Source organism: Oreochromis niloticus, linkage group LG5 (assembly GCF_001858045.2).
Source record: "Oreochromis niloticus isolate F11D_XX linkage group LG5, O_niloticus_UMD_NMBU, whole genome shotgun sequence".
In the NCBI taxonomy this organism is placed as follows: domain Eukaryota; kingdom Metazoa; phylum Chordata; class Actinopteri; order Cichliformes; family Cichlidae; genus Oreochromis; species Oreochromis niloticus.
The window spans coordinates 3,940,972-3,968,824 of NC_031970.2; the positions used below are offsets into that span (position 1 = coordinate 3,940,972).

The following is a 27,853-nucleotide window of genomic DNA, read 5'->3' on the forward strand; positions in this document are numbered from 1 at the left end:
AGGTTAAAGGCTTATCACTGTGATTCTATTATATAAAACACTCCAGTGTAGGTATATATGGTGTATACGAGCATATATGATTACATAGTATATGTGTGAGTATATGTCAACTGTATACAGGTATATATGTCATAAACAAAAGACAAAGTGAAACCTTAAAAAACAAAGTGGGGTTTAAATTTGAGTTGAAGCAGACTGTCGGCACTGAAATGGAATGCAGGCCTCCTACAGTGGACAGCTAATAACACTCTCATACACTATTGGCCCATCTCTCTACTACCGCAGTTCTCTAAGATACTGGAAAAAATATTTTACAATAGATTATATGACTTTATCAATTCAATTCAATTCAATTTTATTTATATAGCGCCAAATCACAACAACAGTCACCTCAAGGCGCTTTACATTGTACAGTAGATCGTACAATAGAGAAAAACCCAACAATCATATGACCCCCTATGAGCAAGCATTTTGGCGACAGTGGGAAGGAAAAACTCCCTTTTAACAGGAAGAACCAGGCTCCAGCAGAACCAGGCTCAGGGAGGGGCGGGGCCATCTGCTGCGACCGGTTGGGGTGAGAGAAGGAAGACAGGATAAAGACATGCTGTGGAAGAGAGACAGAGATTAATAACAGATATGATTCGATGCAGAGAGGTCGATTAACACATAGTGAGTCAGAAAGGTGACTGGAAAGGAAAAACTTAATGCATCATGGGAAACCCCGGCAGCCTACGTCTATTGCAGCATAACTAAGGGAGGATTCAGGGTCACCTGGTCCAGCCCTAACTATATGCTTTAGCAAAAAGGAAAGTTTGAAGCCTAATCTTGAAAGTAGAGATAGTGTCTGTCTCCTGAATCCAAACTGGAAGCTGGTTCCACAGAAGAGGGGCCTGAAAACTGAAGGCTCTGCCTCCCATTCTACTTTTAAATACTCTAGGAACAGCAAGTAGGCCTGCAGAGCGAGAGCGAAGTGCTCTAATAGGGTGATATGGCACTACAAGGTCATTAAGATAAGATGGGGCCTGATTATTTAAGACCTTGTGAGGAGCAGGATTTTGAATTCAATTCTGGATTTAACAGGAAGCCAATGAAGGGAAGCCAAAACAGGAGAAATATGCTCTCTCTTTCTAGCTCTCTCTTTCACTTCGGTGGCCTCAGAATCTCATCTCTGCTTTTCACGGATGATGTGGTTCTGCTGGCTTCATCGGGTGATGGCCTCCAGCTGGCACTGGAATGGTTCGCAGCCGAGTGTGAAGCAGCGGGAATGAGGATCAGCACCTCCAAATCTGAGGCCATGGTTCTCAGCTGGAAAAGGGTGGAGTGCCCACTCCGGGTCGGGGATGAGTTCCTGCCCCAAGTGGAGGAGTTCAAGTATCTCGGGATCTTGTTCACGAGTGATGGGAGAAGGGAGCCGGAGATCGACAGACGGATTGGTGCTGCGGCCGCAGTGATGAGGGAGCTGAGTATAAAAGCAAAGCTTTCAATTTACCGGTCGATCTACGCCCCTACCCTCACCTATGGTCACGAGCTGTGGGTGACCGAAAGAACGAGATCGCAGATACAAGCGACGGAAATGGGTTTCCTCCGAAGGGTGGCTGGCCTCTCCCTTAGAGATGGGGTGAGAAGTTCAGCCATCCGGGAGGGGCTCAGAGTAGAGCCACTGCTCCTCCACATCGAAAGGAGCCAGCTGAGGTGGTTTGGGCATCTGACAAGGATGCCTCCTGGGTGAGGTGTTCTGAGCATGTCCCACCAGGAGGAGGTCCCGGGGCAGACCCAGGACAGGCTGGAGAGATTATATCTTTCAGCTGGTCTGGGAACGCCTTGGTGTTCCCCCGGATAAGCTGGAGGAGGTGACTGGGGAGAGGGAGGTCTGGGCTTCTCTGCTTAGGCTGCTGCACCCGCGACCCGGCCCCAGATAAGCGGAAGAAGATGGATGGATGAAAACAACACTTTTTAAAACTAGAAAACAGAACTGAACCATTTTAAGAATAAGCCCAATATGCACTAATATTACACATCTCCAAACAACAATAGTGTAAATGGCTCATTGGACATTAAATCTGATCACATGAGAAGTAGTGTCAAATAATCAGAATATCAAACTAGTAAAAAGCTGTTTAAGGTCATATTTTATAAATAAATTGTAATTGTAAATTAATTCAAACAAGTGAGCTTTTCTCTTTGTGTCAAATATGAACATTGTGACCTTACTTACTTAAGCACAACCAGCACAACCAAAAACTGAGTTGCAGTGACTGTCACTCCAAATATCTTATGATAACAAGAAAAAATACCTTTTCAGTGTACAGCACCGAATACTTCTTCCCCAACCTCTTCTTCACCTTTGTCTGCTTGTTTGAAGACAATAAGCCAAAAAAGAAGAGAATTTAGTGATTTTATTTGCATCATGCAGCTTGAATGTGTTGTTTAATAAGGTTGAATAACCATAGTTATATGTAGCAAATAATAGTTATGTGTAATGTTAAATATGTATTCAAAGACAATAAACAATTCAGCTTGCCTTCTGTTTCTATGTCATCACTCTCCCATGTCAATATGGTTGTACTGTACAGCATCTGATTGATATGTGAGGAATACTTCTAACTAAACATTGGACGTAGGACGTAGGATAGAAGTGAAGATCATGTCTACATTGGATCTGTCAGTCCAAGATCAGTTCTGGACATCTATACAATATTCAAACTAGGCCCACAATTTAGACGTCCAACCATGACCCAACTTGGGTCAAAATATTGCCATAATGATGTTCAACATTTGAACTTTGGACTGGGTAATTTTTTTGGACATCATGTGAACATCTATGATAGGTGCAGGAAATTTACATGATTAATACATGCAATAGTTTTTAATTTATAGATATTAACAATGTTGTTATCAATATGATATATGGATTGTTTATAAACAAACACACATTATTATGTGCTAACCTATTGAATTATTCAGTACATTTGGGTTTTTTGTTGTTGTTATTCTACAGTTTCCTGTTTTTCTTTAACTGGGTTATCTTTTTCTATTAATCAAATTATTTGTTTGTAACCAGGTTAAAACTGTCATCTACTAAAATGTGTTGAAATATTAAAAACGTTGAAATCCATGTTAAAATGAAAAATAATAATGGTTAAAGTATTTTTTAAAAAAACTTTAGAATTACTTTTAAAAGGAATACAATGTGTTTAATAAGTTTAAAATAGCATTTGCAGTATATATGGTTCATTTTTTACAAGCATCCTGTTTTATTGTGAATAGCTCATGATTGTGAGAATCATGTTCTTTGATTTCTCCAGTGCCTACAACACCACTCTTTCCAGGGTCCTGAAGAACAAGCTGGAACACACAGGAGTGGACCATCACCCATCACCTCACTCCCTGGATTCTGGACTACCTCACTGACCGACCACAGTACATGAGAACTCAGGGCTGTGTGTCGGACAGGGTCGTCTGCAGTACAGGGCCCCACAGGGAATGGTTCTGGCTCCGTTCCTCTTCACCATCTACACTGCAGACTTCTCCCACAACTCCACCCAGTTCTTCCTCCAGAAGTTCTCTGATGACTCTGCAATAGTCGGCCTCATCACTGATGGGGCGACAAGGAGTACAGAGGACTGACCCAAGGCTTTGTGGACTGGTGCCAGCTGAACTACCTCCAGATCAACACTAATAAAACCAAGGAGCTACTGGTAGACTTCTGCAGACACAAACATCCTCCACTGCAACCACTGAACATCCAAGGTATGGATATTGAGGCTGTGGAAAGCTACAGGTACCTTGGTGTTCATCTGAACAACAAACTGGACTGGACTCACAATTAAATTAAATTAAATTAAATTAAATTAAATTAAATTAAATTAAATTAAATTAAATTAAATTAAATTTTATTTAGCGCCAAATCACAACAAAAGTTGCTTCAAGGTGCTTTATATTGTACAGTAGATACAGAGAAAAGCCCAACAATCATATGACCCCCTATGAGCAAGCACTTTGGCGACAGTGGGAAGGAAAAACTCCCTTTTAACAGGAAGAAACCTCCGACAGAACCAGGCTCAGGGAGGGGCGGGGCCATCTGCTGTGATTGGTTGGGGTGAGAGAAAGAAGACAGGATAAAGACATGCTGTGGAAGAGAGACAGAGATTAATAACAGATATGATTCGATGCAGAGAGGTCTATTAACACATAGTGAGTGAGAAAGGTGACTGGAAAGGAAAAACTCAGTGCATCATGGGAATCCCCGGCAGCCTACGTCTATTGCAGCATAACTAAGGGAGGATTCAGGGTCACCTGGTCCAGCCCTAACTATATGCTTTAGCAAAAAGGAAAGTTTGAAGCCTAATCTTGAAAGTAGAGATAGTGTCTGTCTCCTGAATGGGATGATTATTGGTAATTTTTTCTTTAATTATTACAAATTTTATTTGTGAAGAAGTTCATGAAGTCATTACTAATTAACGTTAAAGGGATGGTTGGCTCAAAAGAGCTCTGACTGTCTGTCAGACTGGCTACAGTGCTGAAGAGAAACCTAGGGTTGTTCTTATTGTCTTCAATCAGTGACAAATAGTAAGATTGCAAGTGTAAATTTTTTGGAAACGATCCAATTTAAGTAAACATCCTATATTCAAAATGCTTGATGTTACCTAAATGATTACTTTAGGTAATCGTTAAAAGAAATTTTAAAACTCAAGTGATGCGCAATCCATTTGGAATGGTAAATGGCCTGTATTTATATAGCACTTTACTAGTCCCTAAGGACCCCAAAGTGCTTTACACATCCAGTCATCCACCCATTCACATACATACTGGTGATGGCAAGCTACATTGTAGCCACAGTCACCCTGGGGCGCACTGACAGAGGCGAGGCTGCCGGACACTGGCGCCACCGGGTAGGCAACGGGTGAAGTGTCTTGCCCAAGGACACAACGACCGAGACTATCGGAGCCGGGGCTCGAACCGGCAACCTTCCGATTGCAAGGTGAACTCCCAACTCTTGAGCCACGATCGCCTCTTCTACTGTGAATCTATCACAGTATTATTTGTTTTGTTATTAAAGTTTCTCTAACAGTACTAGGTAGTACCCAATATTTTGACAGTTTCATGACACCAAAAAACAAAAGAGTTCATTTTCACATTTTATTCAGATGTTAGCGGAAATCATTAATCACTGTGTGAAATTGCATCATAATATTGAAAGAAATAACCAGTTAACAAACTTCCAGTACAATTCCAGCATTGACCATTATTGGCCTATATTACAGCGTGTAACCTGACAGAATTTGCTTTAAGGCAAAACAGAATTATTTTAAAAGGCACATGATTTCTTTTTATAACTACATAAAGATTAAATATTCACATTCATCTACATTCTTTTACAGGAGGTTCAGTGTTTAGTTCAGTGACGTAAATGTCTATCATTAAATCATTTAGAGAAAATTTATTTAAATTTACTAAATAGACTGGCAGCTTATTTTGTTAATGGTTTCACAAATTGCCATTATTTATCAATTCAATCATTTGCTCACTCACATAAAAAAAGGAACAAAACTAAAGCTCCAACCTTCAGAAAGAATTTAAACATTTATAAAATAGTCATGTATTTTATTTGCACTGTTTCAATTATTCAACCTTAAGAAGTCACTGACATGTCTCCAGCTTATTACAAAAACGTATTAAACAGCTTAATAAAAGAGATCTAACCCTAATGAACTTTCAAGAAGATGCGATTTTGTTAATTGAAGCCTATAAAGAACATGCTTACACACACAGACACACACTTTCTAAGCCATAACTTGTGTGACTCATTCTTATTAATCTTCAGTACAATAATCAACACCAAATTATGTCCTCAACATTTTTACTTTTACTTCACATTAATCTTACCTTTGATCAAAAACAGTAAACACATAAAAATCAATCAATCAATGAAACATAAAACAGGGTGTCATCACTGTTCGCAATAACATGAATAGAAGGAGAAAAAATGTTTTCTTACAGTAGCACAACAGCAAAAATTCAATCATACCAAATAACAGATATCAACATCTAAGGAGCTTGGAAAGAAAAGCATCTGGACTTCTTTAAGTTTCTTGAACATGTTTCACCTCTCATCAAATCAATGAAAGGTCAAATGACCCAGGGTGTGAGTGCGCGTTAAGGTGCTTGGGAAGGGATCTCAGAACTGGATTATAGATGGCAGACAGTTGGTGTTGTAAACCACCGCCTCTGTTCAAAGATGGTCGCTCACAGTGGATATAGATGCTTCTTTCACTCTTCTTTCAAACCATCTGTCTTCTCTGTCCAACATGTGAATATTGGCATCCTTAACCTCCTAGGACCTGGCGTCCACATATGTGGACATCACATTTTGGGACGTCTAGACCAAAATACCTCTTCAAGGGCCTGATATCCACTTATGAGGACATTATACTGCCCACACCTGTTTTCACACCTTGGCTAGTGTGATTAGGCAGAGGATCAATAGTGCGTCCACGACCCTCTTAGGGCCACTCCCAGGACTCAAAAATCTGAGACTCTCCACCGGTTGCTCTTAGAACTGAAGAAGCTTCTTGGATGAGAGGTGAATGAAGAAACTTCAACAAGTCCAGACGCTTTTCTTTCCTAGCTCCTTAAATTGCCACGACCTGGATGACTGAGAACCTTCACAGACAATTCAGTTAAATAAACACTTGTGCTAGTTTTAATGGAACGACTTGAATAATTAGAAGGTAGGGCTGTGGGTCAGCATAGATTACAAAAACCATAAGTACAAGGAACTAATGCCATAACTCAGACTAAAAAATTACAGCCTGAAGATAAATCATTTTTTCAACCAAAAGGAATCATAAACTCTAAAAAACTGAGAAACCTGGGTCCAAGGCATTCATTACTCTAAGAATATTTGTGAAGGGCAATATATTCAGTTATTTTTTTTCTGAAAGTTTTTTTTTTTTCTTTTTTGGCTACAGTAGCATGAGTGTTTCAACAAAAAAATGTTTATAGGTAGTACTGAGATTTTTAGAATGTTAATTGGAACAGGGGTCTGGTCAAAGGTCATTTACTTTCTCATTAAAAGTAGTTAGTTCATGTTGGGTTTTTCCCAAAAGAGTTTATTTGGCAGGAAGAAAAAAAAAATCAACAGAATTGGTTGCTTTTCTGTGTTTTAACCATTTTGATACATTAAGTACCTACCTTTAAAACAGATTAGCGGCACCTTCTGACAAAAACAACAATAACAACACAAAGGAACAGAAGACCAAAAATCACAGCAGCAGCAACCCACAATCCAGAATACCCTGAAACAGTTCAGAAAAAGTAAACGTAACCATTAAATGTGCAGAAAGCAGGATTAAAAAAACAGTGAGCTATACATAATCTCACTGGTTGTTCTAAATGCTAAAATATATAATGGGACTGCTCCATAATGACAGTTATTTTGGTTAATAATGAGATCAATTATTTAACATGCTCCCCATGCACCCTTGTGTAACCATGAGCGGATAAAGAGCTGGTTCAGTTTTCTGTGACTGGGACTAAAATTTAATTGGTCCTCCTGAATCAGAAGTAGGTGTGGGTCTAAAAGAATCAATTTTCCAATTAAAATTAATTTTAATTTGAATAATGTGATATCAATTAATTAAATTCTAAATTGATTTTTAAATATAAATGTATTATGCCAGAAATGCCATAATCTCACCTTTAAAATCACAAAACCATTTCAAAAACTGCCAAAGAATTATACACCAAATGATTAAAAAAGCAGCTAAACGGATCCCACAGAAAGATGTAAACACAAAGCGCGACATGCCGCCGGTGCTGGAAGCCGACATCTCTCAGATTTTGAAGCTGCGGGATTTGTCTCTCTCTCTCCAACCAATTCACTGAACTAGCAGCAAAAGAAAAAAAACTTTTTTTTTTTTTTTTTTTTTTTAACACAAGACAATAGACCCCCGAGGTTAAGTTTATTCTCCAACTCTCCTATATCTCCCCCCCCCACCTGCAGAGTGAACTTCTGCAAGGATGAAACAACCTCCCTGCCAATTGAAGAGCCCCCCAGTTTGGCCAATGCAGCAGGGGCCCCTGGTCAGGGCTGAGCCCCCCTGCACCCACCTGCGCTCAACCTTGGCGACACACCAACAAGGACCGAAACCACCAAGGCCCAGCCAGAGTCCAGCACCCCAGAACTCCAAGCCCCATGTCCACCCCGGATCCACCCAGGGGCAGCCAGGCTACCAGGCCAGTAACCTACGTCCAACAAGCACACTAAAGGGGTGGTTGGAATGTTACATTTCAGCAGTGTTGGGAAGGTTACTTTTAAAATGTATTCCACTACAGACTACATATTACATGCCCCAAAATGTATTTTGTAACGTATTCCGTTACGTTACTCAATGAGAGTAATGTATTCTGAATACTTTGTATTACTCAATATATTATAATGCTTTTTACAACTACATGAATGTACTATTGCTGTGTGATTTATTACTATTACTGAAGGTTACTCGCCATACAAATACCAACTAGATGTTTAAATCTTAATATAAATGAGTAACAGTAGGTGGACATTAGGTAAGGCTGCACTTTTTGCAGTGATCTCGTATAGAAAACTATTCTGCACATTTATAAAACAGGTCCGCGGCTCCGAACCGTAAGGCAAGGCAAGGCAAGGCAAGTTTATTTATATAGCACAATTCAACAACAAGGTGATTCAAAGTGCTTTACAGAGACATTAAAAACAAAAACAAATAAAAAGCATGATCTAAAATTGATTAAGACAAACAAACAAACAAACAAACAAACAAAACAGTATTTAAAATCAAAAATCAAAACAGTAGATAAAATCAGAACAGTAGATAAAATCAGAACAGTAGATAAAGTCAGTAGTTAAAATGTAAGTTTTGAAATTTAAGCTTAAAAGTGTGGATTTGGTGATTTATTCAAAAGCAGCTGAGAATAGGTGGGTCTTCAATCTGGATTTAAATAAACTGAGTGTTTCAGCTGATCTGAGGCTTTCTGGGAGTTTGTTCCAGAGATATGGAGCATAAAAGCTGAATGCAGCTTCTCCGTGTCTGGTTCTGACTCTGGGAACTGATAAGAAACCGGATCCAGATGACCTGAGGGATCTGGAATGTTCATACTGGGTCAGGAGGTCGTAGTAAAGGGACCTCTGGCTAATACGTCGGGTTCGTGTCGGGCTCGTAGCTGAAAACTAGCTTTACTTTACTTTACTAGTGAGAGACAGAGAGAGGCGTTGAAAAGCTGCTCCAACAGAACTTATTGTTTTGGAGGAAAACACGAACACAGTGTACAGTCGAGTCTTAATAGCTGACTTACAGCTGGACTCGTCAGGCTCTCTGTTTGGCTGCAGTGGTTATTATTATATTTACATGTTTCCAGCTCCCGTTTCTGCTCGATGACAACTCGGACTTTTCCTTTTTCTCCCTCCCTCGCTCACAGACACATAACGGGTATGGCAGTCCATTCTCCCTGCAGCACGGACTACACTGCCCATCAGGCTACATGCTTTAGGGCGATGCCTGTAACACTCTGCCTATTGCCTTCATATTAAAACATTTTTTGAATAATAATTTTTTAAAATATTTCTTCACGTCATTATGCGGGCTGCAAGTAGAGCTGACATGGGCCGCGAGACTGAGACACAGACATTGGAGCCTCGCGTGTTTTGTTTGGGTTTCCACCAGCGTGGAATTACCAAAAATAGAGAGGGCATAGCCTAATATATGAAACAGGAAAAGGCCGCCGTGTAATCCATTTATTTCAACAAAGTAACTGTATTCTGAATATCACCTTTTTAAATGGTAACTGTAACAGAATACAGTTACTCATATTTTGTATTTTAAATGCGTAACGCCGTACATGTATTCTGTTACTCCCCAACACTGCATTTTAGACACTTTGATAAGTCTTCACATATCTCACTCCAAAACTTCTGAACTGGTGGACAGAACCAAAGATCATGGATGTAATTGTCTGGTGTATTGCCTTGACAGTGTGAGCAATTGTTGGAAGACGTAAATAATAATAATAATGATAATAATAATAATATTGCATTTTATTTGAAGGCGCCTTTCAGAAACCCAAGGTCACCTTACAAAGAACAAAATTAATAAAAGGAACAATAGTCATAAAATACATAGAAAAGTTAAAATTTCAAAACAAAGATTGACAACAGATAAAATCAGCACTAAAGCCCATCTGAAACCTGTATAGTGCACTTTATGTAGTATTTTGTATTGTATTAATTGCAGACTGGGATTTCCAATCATTTCAAAGGTTTTGAAGCATACCTGAGACCAGATGTTTTGGTCTAAGCTGAATGATAAATGATTGAATGATTTAGCAATAGGAAGGGATTTTGATTCATCTATTTTAGAAAGTGTTCTGTATATTTTACATAATAATTAGGGGGATTTAAGAGTAAGAAATTGTACCACACTTGGTGGTGTTTGTAATTCAACTTTATTGGGATTAAATTTCTTTTTTACTATGGATTTAATTTGTTGATATTCTAAAAATCATTTCTTGTTTATCCCATATTGTCAAACTAGTGTGTCAAACAGAATTTCTGAACATTATAATTAGAGTAGGTGAGTAAAGGTGTACCTAATGAAAACATTAACTGGAGTACTTACTTATTTTTATAATTACTTTTAGCAACTTAAAAACTTAATTTTGTGCAAACCAAACTTCTTTTTTAATAAGAAATTTTTAATCAACACTTTCTGATTTTTCATTTATCTATAAAAGGGCATTTCAGTGATTTTACACATGAAGTATGCAGGTCCTCATCAGAAGCAGTTTTGTAAGGTCTAAATACAGTCAGAGTGAAGTCAGTCAATGTGAGAAGCTGCGACACAAAGTCAAATTTGAAGCCTTTTAAGTTTAGTCTTCCTGTTATCATTTCTTGCTTCACTTATTCCCTCCTTTATAATTGTCTAACCTAACCCTCTTTAACATGAACTGTGCTGAATTATTTTTCACTAAATGCACTTATCCTTCACTGGTGAGATCGTCTTTGAACTGTAGACATTCCTTCATGACTTATCTGACTCGCTCCTGGACTTGACCTGTACCTCATCTGTTTTGTTTACCTTGGTGAATACCAACCTCAAGATTATAAATCAACATTAAAATTTTTGACTTTACCTTGGGCTGCTCCCTCCGGCTCTTCTGTGAAAACAATACAAAACAGTTTTATTATTACTCAAATATAACAGAGATAGATCCATAAATCTCAAAAGATGGCATGAATTAGAGGAAATTTGAAGGTGAAACTAAATGTGAAAATGGTGACCATTCATGGGCAAACATACAAGGAAATTATCTTGAGCGCTCATAAAAAATTAAACAACATAATTAAACCTGTCACATCTTGTTGGGGAGTGAGTCGGGACTTTAATCAGGACCCAATGTGGGCCCACAATGATATATAAATAAACATGAATTAAATGGAACTGTGGCACAGCAGCAACAGAAAGAGAATCTTGCTGAAGATCAAGCTCCCGTAACCTGAAGGCTATCTCTTCATCTAACCTTTTCTATTCCACTTCCCCCTACTGTCTACTGCCAAGTGATTAAGGACCAACTATTTTTATGCTTCTTTCTTCTCCAGCTAAAGGCAGACTCCCCTTTAAGGAAGCATCTAGCTTTGACCCAGACAATGATGCTGTAGATAGTGGATCAAAGTATGGCAGCACCATAGGTTTGTCCTCAACCAGACCACATATATGTGGAGTAGAAACAGGCCGTTATAAAGTTTGCTCTTTCAAATGGGGAGCAGTTTACATGCGTGGATATAATTGTTACACCATTGCCTGTTAGGCCAGGAAATTCTGGCAGTGCAGAGCTTAGACCGAGGCTAGACGGAGTATGTGTGTGGGGACTAACCCAGAACTAACTGCCTCTGGCCTCCAAACATCTACTCTGCTTCCTATAACAAAAGTATATAGGTAACTGTGCAGGCCCGGCAGTCATGAGCCCCATTCGTTAACGGAAGCTCCCCTCTAGATCAGTGCTATCTAACTGGGCTAAATATAAGCCCCTTTTACATTAGTATCTACTTGGATCAACTCAGCACGGTTTGCCACGGTTTTCAGGGTTTTCCATTAAGTCACAGTACCTGGTACCAAGTACTTTTTAGTACCTGCTCGCCTGTGGTTCCAAGTGATCCAAGCAGGTACTAAAATGTGACATCAGCAAAATGTAATACATCCTGGACAAGCACCTAAATGGTTATGTTTCCAGGAAAAGGCCATAACAATGAAAACCTGAGGTGAAAGAAGAAGCCAAACAAGGTGACTGTGCACTGACCCCTCTGGAATCTGTGTGAGAAACAACACACTCACACAAAACACGAAGAGCCTGATAGGGTTGTGACAGTGTACTGTAAACCTTTGTATTCATTGCATTTGGTTTTCATTTACATTTTACACAAACTTGGAATTGGGGTTTTACTTATAACAATCTTAATACTGTATTATTCAGCGCCCACAGTGTCAGTTAACCTTATGTAAATAAGCAGACTACTAACGGTAATGAATTGGTGTTAATTGTGATAGCAAATTTTCATTTAGTTTTAGTAATAGTCTTGTCTAAAACATCATTTAGTTGTAGTCAGGATTTAGGAATGTGTTGAAGCGCATTCAAAGTTTGCTGAACAACATTTAGACAAGCCTGTGAAATACTGGGAAAATACAGTCTGGTTAGATTAGAGCAAAACTGAACTCTTTGGATGCCATAATACACACCACATTGCCATGTAACAGGATAATGAAGATGAAACCAGGGTGGACGTTTTAGAAAGACAAACCAAACACACAGCAGAGGTAACAGCTGGTTTCAGAGAGAGAAAATAAAGCTGCTAGAAGTGATAATCTATGGAAAGTCCTAAACCTCAGACTCCATAGAAGGGGCCAATGAGACCTTCAGGATTTGGAAACTGTTTTTGCAGAAAAAATGGGTCAAAATAACGCCTGAGAAATGTGTGCCGCTAGTTTCTCCATTAAGGAGGCATCTTATGCTGTCATCACCAACAAAGGCTTTTGTTTAAAGTATGAAATACATTTCAATAAGCGTATTCAAAACATTTTCCAGGTGTGATTTCTTATTATTACACAAAACTTAATTTATGGACATCTATGGTTTGATTCCTCTGACTTCTCTGTGGATTGGATTGGCTGTTATCGACATCTGGTGATAATTTCATATCAAGAACATGTTTCTAAAGTGGTGCAGCGGTGCTGCCAGCAGACAGACCCGACATCCCCAGCAAGCTGAGGGGGAAAAGACGGGGGTGATGGAGCACATCTTCAACCTGAGCCTGAGGCTAGGGAGAGTTCCACAGCTCTGGAAAATCTCTTGTGTGGTACCAGTGCCAAAGACTCCACGTCCCAAGGACCCCAACAACTATAGGCCGGTGGCTCTGACATCCCACCTGATAAAGACCCTGGAGCGACTGGTCCTGGCTCAGCTTTGGCCCCTGGAGAGCTCATTCCCTCTCTCACCTGGAGACCACTGGGAGCACTGTGAGATTCATCTTTTTCGATTTCTCCAGTGCCTTTAACACCATTCTTCCCACAGTCCTGAAGGACAAGCTGGAGAACTCAGGAGTGGACCATCACCTCACTACATGGATTCTGGACTACCTCACTGACCGACCACAGTACGTGAGAACTCAGGGCTGTGTGTCGGACAGGGTCGTCTGCAGTTCGGGGACCCCACAGGGAACGGTTTTGGCTCTGTTCCTCTTCACCATCTACACTGCAGACTTCTCCCACAACTCCACCCAGTTCTTCCTCCAGAAGTTCTCTGATGACTCTGCAATAATCAGCCTCATCACTGATGGGGACGACACTAACTGACCCATGACTTTGTGGACTGGTGCCAGCTGAACTACCTCCAGATCAACACTAGTAAAACCAAGGAGCTGGTGGTAGACTTCCGCAGGCACAAACATCCTCCACTGCAGCCACTAAATATTCAAGGCATGGACACTGAGGCTGTGGATAGCTACAGGTACATTGGTCTTCATCTGAACAATAAACTGGACTGGACTCATTATTCAAATGCACTCTATAGGAAAGGGCAGAGCAGGCTGTACCTTGTAACAACCCTTATTGTGTTATAGCACCACTGGGGGGGGGTTTCGAGTTATCCGGCTAACCTCCACACCACATGCTCGCTGGACCGGCTAGCCGCTCCTTCCTCGCCAGACTGCTGTTACAAACTGCTGCGGAGGCTCAGGTCTTTTGGAGTGAAGAGCCCACTCCTGAAGACCTTTGATGACTCTGTGGTGGCCTCTCTCTCTCTCTCTGTATATATATATATATATATATATATATATATATATATATACATATATATATATATATATATATATATATATATATATACATACATATACACATACATATATATTCTTTATAAAACAAGAGATTCTTTGAATAAGAACTGCCTTCCCTACTTCCCTTTGTTTGCCTTATATGACCTATTGTGCAGATATTTGGGGGAACACATACAAAACATATTTGGATTCAATATTTAAATTGCAAAAAAGAGCTATTAGAATAATAAATAAAGTTGGATATAGGGAGTCCACCAACCAGTTTTTGTAGGATCATCTATGTTAAAATTCATGGACATTATATATTCTAAAACTTTAGAAATGATATATCGAGTTATAAAAAAGAATGTTCCAAATTGTATTTTAAGTATGTTTCAACTAAGAAATGGAAAATATGATTTCAGGGGGTCTTATAAGTTTGAAACACCTAAAGTGAGAACCAATGTTAAGTATAGATGTGTGTCAGTTTTGGGAGTGAAATTATGGAATGGACTTAATGATGAACTAAAGATGTGTTTTTCTTTGACATTTTTCAGGAAGATTTTAAAACTTTGTATTATACAAGGTTATAGAAATTTGGTTTGATGAAAAAAAAAATTGTGTTGATTTAATTTACTGATTTATCATTGATTTCTTTCAAACTGTTATGTAACTTATTTATCAGTGCTATTTATTTTTTTGGTTAAGGATTTGATTATTTTTGGGGGGTAAGGGATAGGATAATTATAAGCCACAAGGCTTCAGCCTATTCCTTTTTCAGTTACTGTTTGAGTACTTTTATGTAAAATTATAATTTGTTGTTATTGTTGTTGTTGACTGAAATAAAATTTCAATTCAATTTTAAAAAAATTCAACATATATATATATATATATATATATATATATATATATATGTGTGTGTGTGTGTGTGTGTGTGTGTGTGTGTGTGTTACAGATTATTAGTTATTAATATAAATTTGAGACTACAGAAATATCCCATCCTCATTATACCATTTTTTTTCCTGTCAGAAAGTCTTCTTATATTTCAGTTGTATCGCTATAAGTGTAGTGGTAATTTCTGCTGATAAGTTCCACTTTGTTCTCACTGTTTGCTGAGGTGATGACGTCACATGCCTTTACGACGGTCCTGCCGTATCACGAGTCCGAGGAGCACTAGGCATGTTTTTCTCCATTAGTGCGGGGGAGTAGTGATCTCCAGCCGTGTGCGTTCCTGCGCAAATGTGAGTCAAAATCCCCCTAGTTCTGAGAATCAGTTTCAAAACTTATAGCATGGGTTGTACTTTGACGTTGGTTACATCCTTAAGGGGATTTATGCTAGGAGATTGATTGAGATTGGTAGAGGCATGTGACTTACCACCGTAGCTTTTGTTGTGGGTTGGATCTGTGCACCGCAGTTGGGTTATTTAGCCACTAGAGGGCACTGAAGACCATGCAATTGCTGACCTTTCCTAATTTTGATGATTGTTATATTTGACGTGATAATTGTTTCTCCTTGTTTCTTGATATTTAGAACCACACGCACGTCCGCCAATCCCACACTTGTTAAGTATGCCTACTGCTGTACTGTTGAGCTGCTGTTAACTTCCATTAAAGTATATCCAAACATCACTCTCTGTGCCCCACTGTCTGACTGGAGTTTAAGTCCTGAGGGAGCTATCATTCCAGCATCCCAGAGATAATTCTCTAACACTTCCAGTGTAAGTTTGAACACAAAGCTACAAAGTTATAACCTGAAAACTAGTTCAAAGAGCACTTCAAAGAAAATGTTGTGGTTACAGAGTCAAAAGTATTAATACAGACTCACACACATACCCACTAGGCTTTGGTTAAATCTCCCTTAGCAAGTTGCACCCTGAGCAGACCATTTTGGTAGCCATCATCGAACTTCTGCCATAATTCATTTAAATTGGTTGGTTTCCTCACATGGACCGAATTTTTATTGGTAATACACAAATTTTTAATAGGCTTCAAGTTGGGACTTTGGCAAAGGTGTTTCTGAAGCTTAATGCTAGCCCACTTTATCCACTGTAAAACCATTTTTTATTCATATATATATATATATATATATATAGATATAGATATATATAGATATATCTATATACATACATATAGTTAAATCTGGAGGTAGTCTTTCTTCATTATTTAATGATGAAGGCACCACATAATTACAGAAACTCAAAAATAATTTGAAACTTGTGCACCCAAATCTTATTTTTTAAAGTTGTTATAGATGTATGCTGCACAGTTATTTCACCCTAGGAAACAACTATATAACTTCAATACTGTAATTGTATGCATTTATTTATGTGTAGATAGACGTATATACCTTACAAATTCATAATTTATAAGGTAATCTAAACATAATTTATTTACTGAGTACACATTTAATCTCTAGTGACCTGACAGTGTGTGTTTATGATTTATGTATTTATTTCTCCATCTTAACCGCCCCCCCCCCCCCCCCCCCCCCCCAACACACGCACACACAGACCTAATTAAATTTAATTGTTGCAGGGATAAAATGCCACTCACTGTTCACAAAGGTCTCAGTAGAAATCTGATGCCAGATTCCCTTCTGTGTGGAGACACAGCGATACAGTCCAGATTTGGTCACAGTAGTTTTGAGGGTGATGTGGAAGCGATTTCCTTTTGGTGCAGCCACTTGCTCCTCAGATGGAAGTCTTTGGTTAGCACTGTCCCACCACTCTACTGTGGGTTTCGGGAAAGCACCATCAACATCACACTGGAGAAGGCCATTTTCATCAAGCTGTCTGACTATTGGCTTTGGAGCTACCCCTGTGAACACATCGGATAAGAATAATGGAAACATCTGATATGCTCTGTACTAGAAGAGGCAAAGTTGGTCTGAGAGTGTGCAAGACATTACTGAGAACCTTTAATGACACAGTGATTGCCACTGCTATCTTTTGAGGTTGTATGACAGGAATATTGCTGCGAATAGACTGGTGAGAAGGGCCAACTCTGTCCTGGCCAGTTCCATAGACTCCATAGAGAACATGTGTGAGAATGTTAGCCAACTAATATCTATCTCTCTCTCTCTCTCTCTCTCTCTCTCTCTCTATATATATATATATCTATATATGTATATATCTAGATATATATATATATATATATATATCGATATATATGTGTGTGTGTGTGTGTGTGTGTGTCTCAGACATTACAGGATGAATTATAAAAGAAAATAATGGTCAATATAACAACTAAAGAGATGAAATTATTTTAAGATTGATTAAGTAAAGATTAACCTCATGACGCCTTAATGTAAAACATCAGCTGCAACACAGTGACAATTTGCAAATCAACAGGAGAAAAATTTCACCCCTCTTAAGACTGTACAGTCCCTATTTATAGGTGAAAATAGATACATTATCATACACCCATACATACAAGGATGATAAAATCTATCATGCCATCAGAGTCGGGACTCACCTGGGATTTTTTCATCTGTTCTGTCCTTTAACCTTTTACAATGCGGAGGTTGTATGCGACCCAAGTTCACATGTAAAAATTAATAAATAAATATAATTTATATTTTCATAGTGACCGGAAATAGCGATGCGTACATCGCACAAGTTATTTCAAAGCTCGGATATTCGTCTATCTGCGGATTAAAGAACCTCAATGAAAAATTTACGACAGAACAATAGATGCGTGTTAACTTACGTCAGTAAATGGCAAATAACTTTCATGCTAACCTGTCGCATCACCGTTGAGAAACCGTTTATTGGACGGAAAACAGTCTTTCAAAGACGAAAAGTTGCTTGTTGTAGAAAACAAAACTCCAACGATTAACCTTCGCTCATTTAAATTCAACCGGGAGTAAAATTATATTTAAAAAGTTGAATTAATCTGCTGTTTGATTTTCATCGAAGTTACACAAACCCCTTAAACAGCGACATTAAATTAAACTTTAAAGTATTGAAAAAAAAAACATGTCCAATGAAGTTCAGTGTCTCTGAAATCGGTAAACGCCCACGTACAAAATGTAACCAATCAGCATCTTTCTACAACGTAAAATGACGTAATTACGAGACTTTTATTCCAATAAACCAATCAGAGAAAAGCACGCTTATACCAGCCACATGGCAGTTTAATTGACAGCTACTTCCATCTAACAGGCACTCAGTGCTGTAATAACGGTCCGAATTTGAAGTCGGGAAAATCACCTGTCTGACCATATATGGAAGTTAATGTCGTTTGCCCGTCTGTCGCACCGGAACGAAAACAAAGCAGAGGAAACTATTTTATCCGTCCAAAAAAGGCACGATAAAAATCTAATAAATGAGTATATCTTTATTTAAATGTTTAGGGACAAAGTTTTATGGTTGAGTCTAGCATTTAGGAATATTTTAGGTGCGTAAAAAACAGAATTCAACATTGTTGTTTCTAAAATGTAATTGATTTTTTGCGGAGTTTTGTATGGATTTGCTAGAGGTGATCTGATTTGCATTTTCAGTGCACTCTAAATTATCTTAGAGCCACTTCTGTCTACTATCATGAAACTTGGTACATTTATTGTGGAAAAAATGATGGTGAAATCCTGTGAATTTCAACCTCCTAGCCCTCATATTGAATGATTAACTATCTTTAATTTATGGAAAAAGAGGTTTAAAACAACAAGGCCTCAGTCATTTCCTGTAAAATCCTCAAACAAATGACCTGTGTTAGAGCTAAAGGTAAAACAAATGGACTACATTAAACATCACATAATTTACGTCACAGTGATACAACCAGCATCTATCTGCCATTTATGATCTGGAAATTATTAACAAGGTTAAACTGGTAGTTACAGAATTTCAGAAATACATATGACTGTGAGAGGCCCCAACAGGTTAATATGGGCTCTAAAAGGAAAAATAAAAACAGACATGTTAGAGATTATTGCTGGTTTTAACTAAGTCAAATAAAGTTGAATAAAAGATAATCAGGATTGTTATATTACACATGATTTTTATAATGAAACTAAAAAGACTCTACATGTAGAGAAGAAACTGGTTAATGATCCTGACCGAATTATAATTACACAGTCAGAAAATAGAATAAATTTTAATTTAATTTGAAATTTAAACCCCTTATAGTCCCACACGTGGGAAATTCAGTAACACCACGTTTATTCTGAAAAATTGAAATTTTTTAAAAATTTATGTATAGTTGAATTTATTGGCATTAATTTTGTTTGTTTTTTATTGAAATCTCTATAAACAGAAGGCCTATATGACCAACATGCATATAGAAAAGTCATTGTTTTGTTAACAAAAGATTTCAAATGATGAGACACTGGTAGAAGTGTATTCTGACCGTTTCACTGGTGAATAATGTTAAATAATGTTTAAATAATGTTGCATCACTCACCAACAATAAGCTCAATGTGGAATATTTTTTCTGGCTGGATACGTGGAAATTCACAGGTATATTTTCCGCTGTCAGCCACCTTAGTGTTTTCAATTCTTATGGAGGCATTGCCGTGCTCCAGTTCTTCAGGAAAATGTGAAACTCGACCTTTGAACTGCTCTGCTTGATTTGGAGGGCCCTTATTATGAAGAGTACCATCATCATACATGAACACCTGCAGCCTATCTTTGTCTTTTCTCCAGTCAAAGAGCATTGGCTTAATGTTCATGTTGTTGAGGGAGCAGCTTAAAAGTGCATCGTCATCTTCCATCACAATCACACGTGAGCCTAAAAGAAAAAACATGAATTAAACATGAAAATTAGAATATATGATCAGAAACACAGGTGCAAAATACGTGTATACGTGGAATTACATGAAAAGACACTGCACAAGAACCTAAAAAAAAGTAGAAAATAGCTTTGTGTTGAATAATTATTTTACAATGTGGTGACATTGTTATTTAGACTGGTCAGTTAAGCAAAAGTGATAATGCTTTTTAAGAAACAGTAAAAACTGACAGGGACTATAAAAATAGAGCATATTTCTCCCATATTGGCTTCCCTTCATTTGCTCCCTATTGAATCCAGAATTTAACTTAAAATCCGGCTCCTCACATAAGTCTTCATTAATTAGGTCCGGTCGTATCTTACTTGTTGTTCCTAGAGTATTTAAAAGTAGAATGGGAGGCAGAGCCTTCAGTTTTCAGGCCCCTCTTCTATGGAACCAGCTTCCAGTTTGGATTCAGGAGACAGACACTATCTCTACTTTTAAGATTAGGCTTCAAACATTTTGCTATAGCATATAGTTAGGGCTGGACCAGCTGACCCTGAATCCTCCCTTATGCTGCAATAGGTGTAGGCTGCTGGGGGATTCCCATGATGCATTGGGTGTTACTTCTTCAGCCACTATGTTTTTATACATCACTTTGCATTTAATTATTAGTTATTATAAATCAATGGCTCTCTTTCATAGCATGTCTTTGTCCTTTGAATTTAATCAAATGGAATTGACACATGCATACATTCAATTACATATTTTAGTAAGTGGTGCTGAAGGTCCTATGTCTGCGTAGTAAAGACACTGAAAGAAAGACAAGAGAGCAAAGAATAATGTCTCAAATTTTGTCAACCACACCTGTAACAATTATCTGTTTGGCATGCCACCCGCACTGACCTGTGTAAGCTTCCACTTGTTTTACATGGCCTGATGAGTGGAAACATTTATCGATTAGCTCCATTTATGTTAAGACTTTAATGTGATGACAAATTACAGTACATCTCTAACCTCTGCATCTTCCTGGTTTGTGTTTGAATCCAAGCACCTGTTTTTGATTCCTGGACTTTAGAAAAAAAAAAAAACATCCCTCAGCTGACTTGGTAGCATTTATTTTCTGTTAATGATGATGTTCGGAGTATTTGTGTTGTTTTCAGCCTCTGTTAGCACTTGTATGTACTACATGTTCTCTCTTAACATTTATCAGACAATCGTCCTCATACTGAGAGAAGTGTAACCACACAAACAGGTATTACTGCCAGAGTAAAAAAGACTGTGCAGGGGTGACAGAGAAAAAAGGAAAGTGAAAAAACAAAATATTCTTAGAATCAGATGTGTACTTACAGGACGCAGCACACTTTAACTGAACAAGGTAAAACTTTAATTTCTTGTTCAGTGTGATTAACTACAGTAGTTACCACAAACCTGCATGGAAAGATTGTGAATTTCTGCTTTGGTGTAAAGATGTTCATATTTATGTTTAAGTGAAAAAGAAACACAGATGTTGGCCCTGATCTTATTATTGTGTTCTCACGAAAGTTGCTTAGCCAGATAAAAGGGATTTATTACATATTTCTGTGGCAAAAGGTTTTTTTTTCCATGGTTCAAAATACTGAACCCCAAAAGATTTAAAACTTTGTTAATGATGTTTTCTGCACATTTTGGAAAATAGATAACATATCATATAGATAAACATATCTTAATGAAGATAAACTTTTAAATACTGTGATTTATTTCAAACATATATTGATAATCTCATATGAAGAATGATATTTGAGTCTCTGCATTTCAATTAAATGTGTACTACTTTATCTTTGTAAGTTTTGTCTATATAATATGGTTGATCCCTATGAGATTTCATAACACTATAGATCCTTTAAAAAGGTTAATGTAGTGGGCACAAACAACATTTATTTTCAATCAGAAACAAATGTCACATATTCGGTGTCTTTAAAAGGAAAGAAAACAGATGCGTGCTTGCAGGAAGCAGCGTAGTAACCGCTGGCAAAGAAGCCACACCTGAGAATTAAAACACGAAATAATGAGGATGTCTAATAAATAATCGTAAATAATAAATAGAATGCTTTCATGCATTCAGATGCTGCACATTTATCTGCCCTGTCTTTATTTCAACACTAAAATGCGGCTGCTTTAACAGCTGATGTCACAGGTGTAGATGCCGCAGTCATCCACCCACTAAACCAGCAGCCTGAGCAGCGTTAAAGCTCCATCCGCTGCTGTGAAACGTGACTGCGCCTGCACACATGATCAGTCTAAATCAACGAGTTTCTTACCGGATTCAGCACCAAACGTCAGTCCGGACAAAGTCAGGAAACAGAAGCTCAGAAACAGAAGAAGAAGCTCCATGTCTGCAGAAACCCTCTCAGGATCAAATACGGTGGCTATTCAGCGTAACCAAGATTAGAGCCACTCCTCTCCTCTCAGCGCACTGACGCAGTAAAAAACAAAAAACAAAAACAGTTTCAGTTTCTAATGTCTTAAAGTAGTCAGCCATAACTGCACTTCCGGAGTAAGTTTTAGATTCAACTTAAAATTGAAAAAATAAATAAACAAACAAATAAATAAATCCATAAAAAACAGAAAAGGTCCTGGTAAATTTCCGCCAGGACAGTTTTTTAAAAAAAAAAAAATTATATTATTATTATGATGATGGAAGTACACTGACTTTTCCGGAAAATTCCATCTTGTCATAAAATGACTAAACTGCTAACACATGAGCAAAATAACTCACAACCAATGTTCCCTCTAAGCTGCGCGCCTGTGCAATTGCGCACTGCTGGCACGGTCTCTGCGAAAAAAAATCTGTGGTGGGCACAAAAAAAATCTAACCTGAATTGAAATTAAAATTAAAACTTTAACAATTCTGTTTTGCAGTGTTAGTTAGTGAGTGACTGGCTGCTCCCGTATGGGATTAGAACGATGCCACCTTATCCCATAGTCCAGCCATTAATGCGATTCACATTCGTACGCATTCGTACGCAATCAACGTGGTTGACAGGTGTGTAGTTAGTGTGTAGTTAGTGTGTAGTGTAGTCAATAGTTTTGTTGTGTGTGTCAGAACAATGAGGCGACTGCTGAATGTTACAGGTGTTACAGCAGTGACACATCTCCTGTTGTCAGGCCTGCAGGTATCAGGCTGTTGTTCTCCTTTATCTCATAGTGGACAGAAATTATTTTTTGGAGTGGCACAAATAATTTGTGTGGCATCAGATTTGATGCAGAACAGCTGATTGTTCTGTAAATAGTTTGAAATGTTTATTTAAAAATGCCTTGGCTGCATTTTTAGGTAAACAGCTGCAAAAAACTTTGTTGTTTGCCAAACTGAGTTACTTTTTTGAAGAAGTAACTATATAATTAATTGCCCAACATTGGTCATTATATACTGTATTTTGCAGACAGAGTTACAGGACTCTCTCCCAGACCACAGACTCATAATATAAGTCAGAGCTTTATATATATATAAAAAGAAAGTTGTGTTTTCAAAATTGGAGTTCAAGTTATTTTTTACTTCCAATAGTGTTAACATACTACACAGGTAATGATTTGAGGTCAAGAGTTTTTAAAATTTTCATTGTAAGTGGGCTGAAGCACTTAATTAAAAGTAGTCTAACATGCTGTAATTTGATTATTTTAATAAACCATGTAACTTGGATGGATTAGATGCTGGCGTGACCACAGTGCACACGTCTGCTGTTGCTCACAGTGGTCCAAGGGATTGCTCAGGGAGTTTGTGTGTTCGCTCAGACACATGAAAAATTAGAGGGAACATTGCTCACAACCTTTAAATTCAGAGCATTTTTATTTTCCTTGAAATCAGTTTGTCCTCACGTAAATGTGTTTACATGCATTCACGTGGCTCTAAAATGTTTTCTTCAAACAGGAAACCTGACAAATATTGACAAAAATAACATTTAACAATATCCAGTCTTTACAATACAACGTGCATTGAGACAAGATTTGTTGACTTTTAAGTGAAGCTATATGAATAAACAGATTTAATGAGCCCCCTCAAGAAGGTGTTCCTGAAAGCTGAGTTTATTAGAACAAAACAGATTGATGACCACAGTCCTCTCAGCACAAGGCTGACAGGACATTTTCCCATATAATAAATAAATAAATAAAACTGAATAAAATATTAAAATAGATTAATACTGATTACTATACCAAACTTAAAGATAAAAATACATTTACTGGATTTCTTTTTGTCAGCTCTTACTTTTCAAATACAGTGAGGAGCAAAGTACAATTAGAAGTGCTTGTTCTGATGAAGACTTTTAAACTGTAAACAGCAGCTAAGTGAATAAGGATCTAAGTCTACATTCCTCCAGCAACGGCTTAAACGCCATTGTTGAAAATACTCAGTGCACACCTTTTTCTCCGATCTGCTCAAGATGCTCTCAGCTGTTTAACTTTAGTTAGAGGAGAGAAGTTTGACATATTCCACAACCATTAAATGTTAAAGACGCCTCTGAAAATGAGGTCATGGTTACTTCCCAAGCATCCATCTGAGCTTTAAAGAAAATGCACTTAGCTTTTCTTGCATTTTCAGAGTTGTTCAGTTCATTAAGGAATTTCAGCAGTCTTGGTGAACGCGTTGTAGTTTTTGTCCACCATGTCAGCCATTAAGCCTGGTCAGAATTGATTCTGAGTAAAATGAGGAACAAAAAGTTCCTGCCTGAGCAGTGATTCCATGAATCTTCTTGTTTTTTGTCTTTTGTTTTGTTTTGTTTTGTTTTGTTTTTTTAGGGGGTGGGCTGTTTGCTCTTGTTTTGGTCAGATCTGCTGTGGATTATCATTATTAACTTTCCTATAATACATGTAGAGTTGAATTCACATAATAGCATTCAGCTGAAATAAAAGCAGATTATATTCAAAATAACATGCATACATTGAAAAACTAAAATTAAACTCACCTTGTTATTTTATAGACGGCAGCGATCAGGCTTTTTCTTTCTTGGTTTTCTTGGTTTCTGTCTCTTTGCCTCCCCTGGGTTCCTTGTGTACGTTGTGGGATAAGAAGGGGTATTTTACTGTTATTTTATCATCAGCATTATCATTGTATCAGAATCATATAACAAGCATTACATTAAAGCATTTATGGAAGCTATTGACATTACATTAAAGTTTGTATTACAGTGATTGTTATAACTTCATGTTAATCTTCTATTTACAGGTGTTGGTATAATCATATAATCTTTCATTGCAGGTGTTACCGTGATCATTTTTATACATATTGCAGTTTGGTGCTCATTATAGAGTTGTGCTCAAGTTAGTAAGGGTTAAAAGCTACAGTCAGCGGGATGTCTGGCTGATCTATTGAGTGAAGTGACTTAGAGCACAGAAGGCCGCACACGCTTACAAAACACTTATATCATGTTATTCTTTATGATCTTTTATTCAGTTATATCTTTTGTTAAGCTTTAAGTAGTGGCAGTTGATTAAACAACAGTTATTCAATATTACATTCCTGATTCAGATTATTACATACGAGCTGAGAGGTAAAATAGGGTGCATTTGAGGTTCGGATACAGACACACACACACACACAGTTAGTGGGTTCATGTTTAGGTAAGAGATCAAATAACAATCTGTAAAACCTTGTAGCTGCAATGTTGTGTCTCCATAAGGGACAGTTGGATCCAGGAGATAAGTGGGAGTCAGTTCCTGCCCTCGAGACGGAGAGAATGTTCCTTGTTTGTGAAGGACTGCTAGGAAAGTTTAAAATAATTAACTGTCTGTCCTGAATCATTCTTATTAGGTAATGTTCAAATAATGTTATCATTCCAGTGTTTTCAGTGTGGGAGAAAGTACTCAGGGCCTTCAAGTTACACACTATGAAAGGCAGCAACAAGTTTAATATTCAGAAACCTAAAGTATGTATCAGCAGCAGAATGGAGCTAAAAATAAATGTTTGTTTCAGTTCTATGAAGCTTTGAGTATTTTGGATTAGTAGTACTGCTGTGTTTGTTGCATCATATTGTTGTAATTCTCCAAAAGTTGATTCTGTTCATCATTTTGTGGGGGAAACGTTTCGTCACATATCCAAGTGACTTCTTCAGTCTCAGCTGACTGCAGGTTTCCACGATCTTATAAACAGTACATTTGCATAACGACTGAAACCAGCCCACTGAAGGAACAATGGTCTGGGAGGTCAGTTCCTTAATCTTAATTATGCAAATTCTCATGACCATTGATCAACAACCACTGATCAAAGCCCACTGATCAATGGCCATGAGTACCATTCACAGAGAGTGAATGGTACTAAGGGTACATCTGTCACCATCTTACAACGCTGTGATTGCAGCCATTCCCCAACTCTCTGTGAATGGGACTCATGGCCATTGATCAGTGGTTTTTGATCAGTGGGCTTTGATCAGTGGTTGTTGATCAATGGTCATGAGGATTTGCATAATTATGATTAAGGAACTGACCTCCCAGACCATTGTTCCTTCAGTGGGCTGGTTTCAGTCGTTATGCAAATGTACTGTTTATAAGATTGAAACCTGCAGTCAGCTGAGACTGAAGAAGTCACTCGGATGAGTGACGAAACGTTTCTCCCACAAAATGCTACATCCAGATGAACAGAATCAACTTTTAGAGATTTACTTTCCTGGATGATTGAGAATGCATCAAGACATTGCTGTAATTGTTTATATGCTTTATATATTCTGAGCTAAGTTGATCTATAGTGTTACGTCATATTCTATAAGGATGTTATGTGTTTGTGTACTTTCTGCCCAGTTTGACCCATTTAGCTGAAGTCAGCCTGTTTAAGGCTTTGATATCTATTCTGTATGACTTAAAGCAGTTATGACATGGTCTGATTTTCTCACCCAATAAAGGAATATTTCATATATCAGTCTACTCTTCATTCTATCAGAAACAGTTTTCACAGCTTGTACATTTTGTTTTTACACATATATGTAAGCACTGAGCCAAATGTAATGTAATGCCAACATATTAAATGAACAATATTTGTCTATTATATATAATACATCTATATATACACTGTCAAAGATACTTGTCTTTGAGTGAAGATTTAAGGTGATAGGACATATAAATAACTGCAACTTGAATCTTTGACCCAGAGTTCAGGCTCACTGCTGTAATATATCATCATAATCTAATAACTATAATATTGGCCATATTATATTTACATTACCACAGTGAGATGATTTTAGTCTCATGAACAACGTTAGCTAATTGTTATTTACTAAATAATCTTAAAATGACTGTTCAGTACAGAAATGAAGCCCAACAATCATGTTTTACAGTCCCGTGGTCTCAGCCTCAGATACTCAACTAATCAAAGTGATGTTATAAAAAAATGAATGAACAAAAAACATTTTTTCTCCTTCATTTCTGTCACACAAAGCTGTCTGAAGCTTTTCTCGCGGTTAGTATCATGGTTGCTAAGCAACCTGAGCAGCGCAATGAAGGCTAGACCGTCCCATTTCACAAGCCTCTCACTTCCGCACTTCTCGTACTTCGTAGTACGCGCCGTACATACGCGCGTACTCCGAAGCCTGTGGTTGCTGGATTGGGACACATCCACCGCCTGTTGCCGGATTGTCTGCGTATCACCTGTTGCATTTTCCACGTTCCACGTCTCAGGTCTTTAGTGTCTTTGTACTTGTTTTTTTTTAGGTTATTCCCATTTTAGGTTTTGCTAGTTTTGCAACAGAGTGGCTGTGTACAGGCAGAAAACGACCCAAATGCAGACTTCACAGAGGCAAAAATGTAAACTCAAAAAGCAGCTTTATTGCTGGGAAATCATA

The 27,853-nt window shown here is 37.9% G+C and overlaps 1 protein-coding gene across 6 annotated transcripts; it reads right to left on the reverse strand.

The window, feature by feature from the left end:
- Positions 1-581: 581 nt before the first annotated feature.
- On the reverse strand, positions 582-25,027 carry LOC102081731 (butyrophilin subfamily 2 member A2). 6 transcript variants are annotated; one of them, XM_025907066.1, is made up of 7 exons: positions 24,989-25,027; positions 22,349-22,503; positions 19,742-20,068; positions 16,898-17,161; positions 11,170-11,193; positions 2,295-2,351; positions 582-604 (listed from the first exon to the last, which is right to left on the reverse strand). In XM_025907066.1, exons 2-6 carry the CDS (start codon positions 22,419-22,421, stop codon positions 2,299-2,301), a joined length of 741 nt encoding a protein of 246 aa, XP_025762851.1. In that variant the 5' UTR covers positions 22,422-22,503; positions 24,989-25,027; the 3' UTR covers positions 582-604; positions 2,295-2,298. The 6 variants fall into 6 exon arrangements, with proteins under 6 accessions (XP_025762851.1, XP_025762849.1, XP_025762850.1 ...); XM_025907064.1 differs by lacking the exon at positions 582-604 and adding an exon at positions 7,195-7,298 and having other exon boundaries at positions 1,915-2,348; positions 24,989-25,013; XM_025907065.1 differs by lacking the exon at positions 582-604 and adding an exon at positions 7,195-7,298 and having other exon boundaries at positions 1,915-2,351; positions 24,989-25,013.
- Between the last annotated feature and the right edge of the window lie 2,826 nt (positions 25,028-27,853).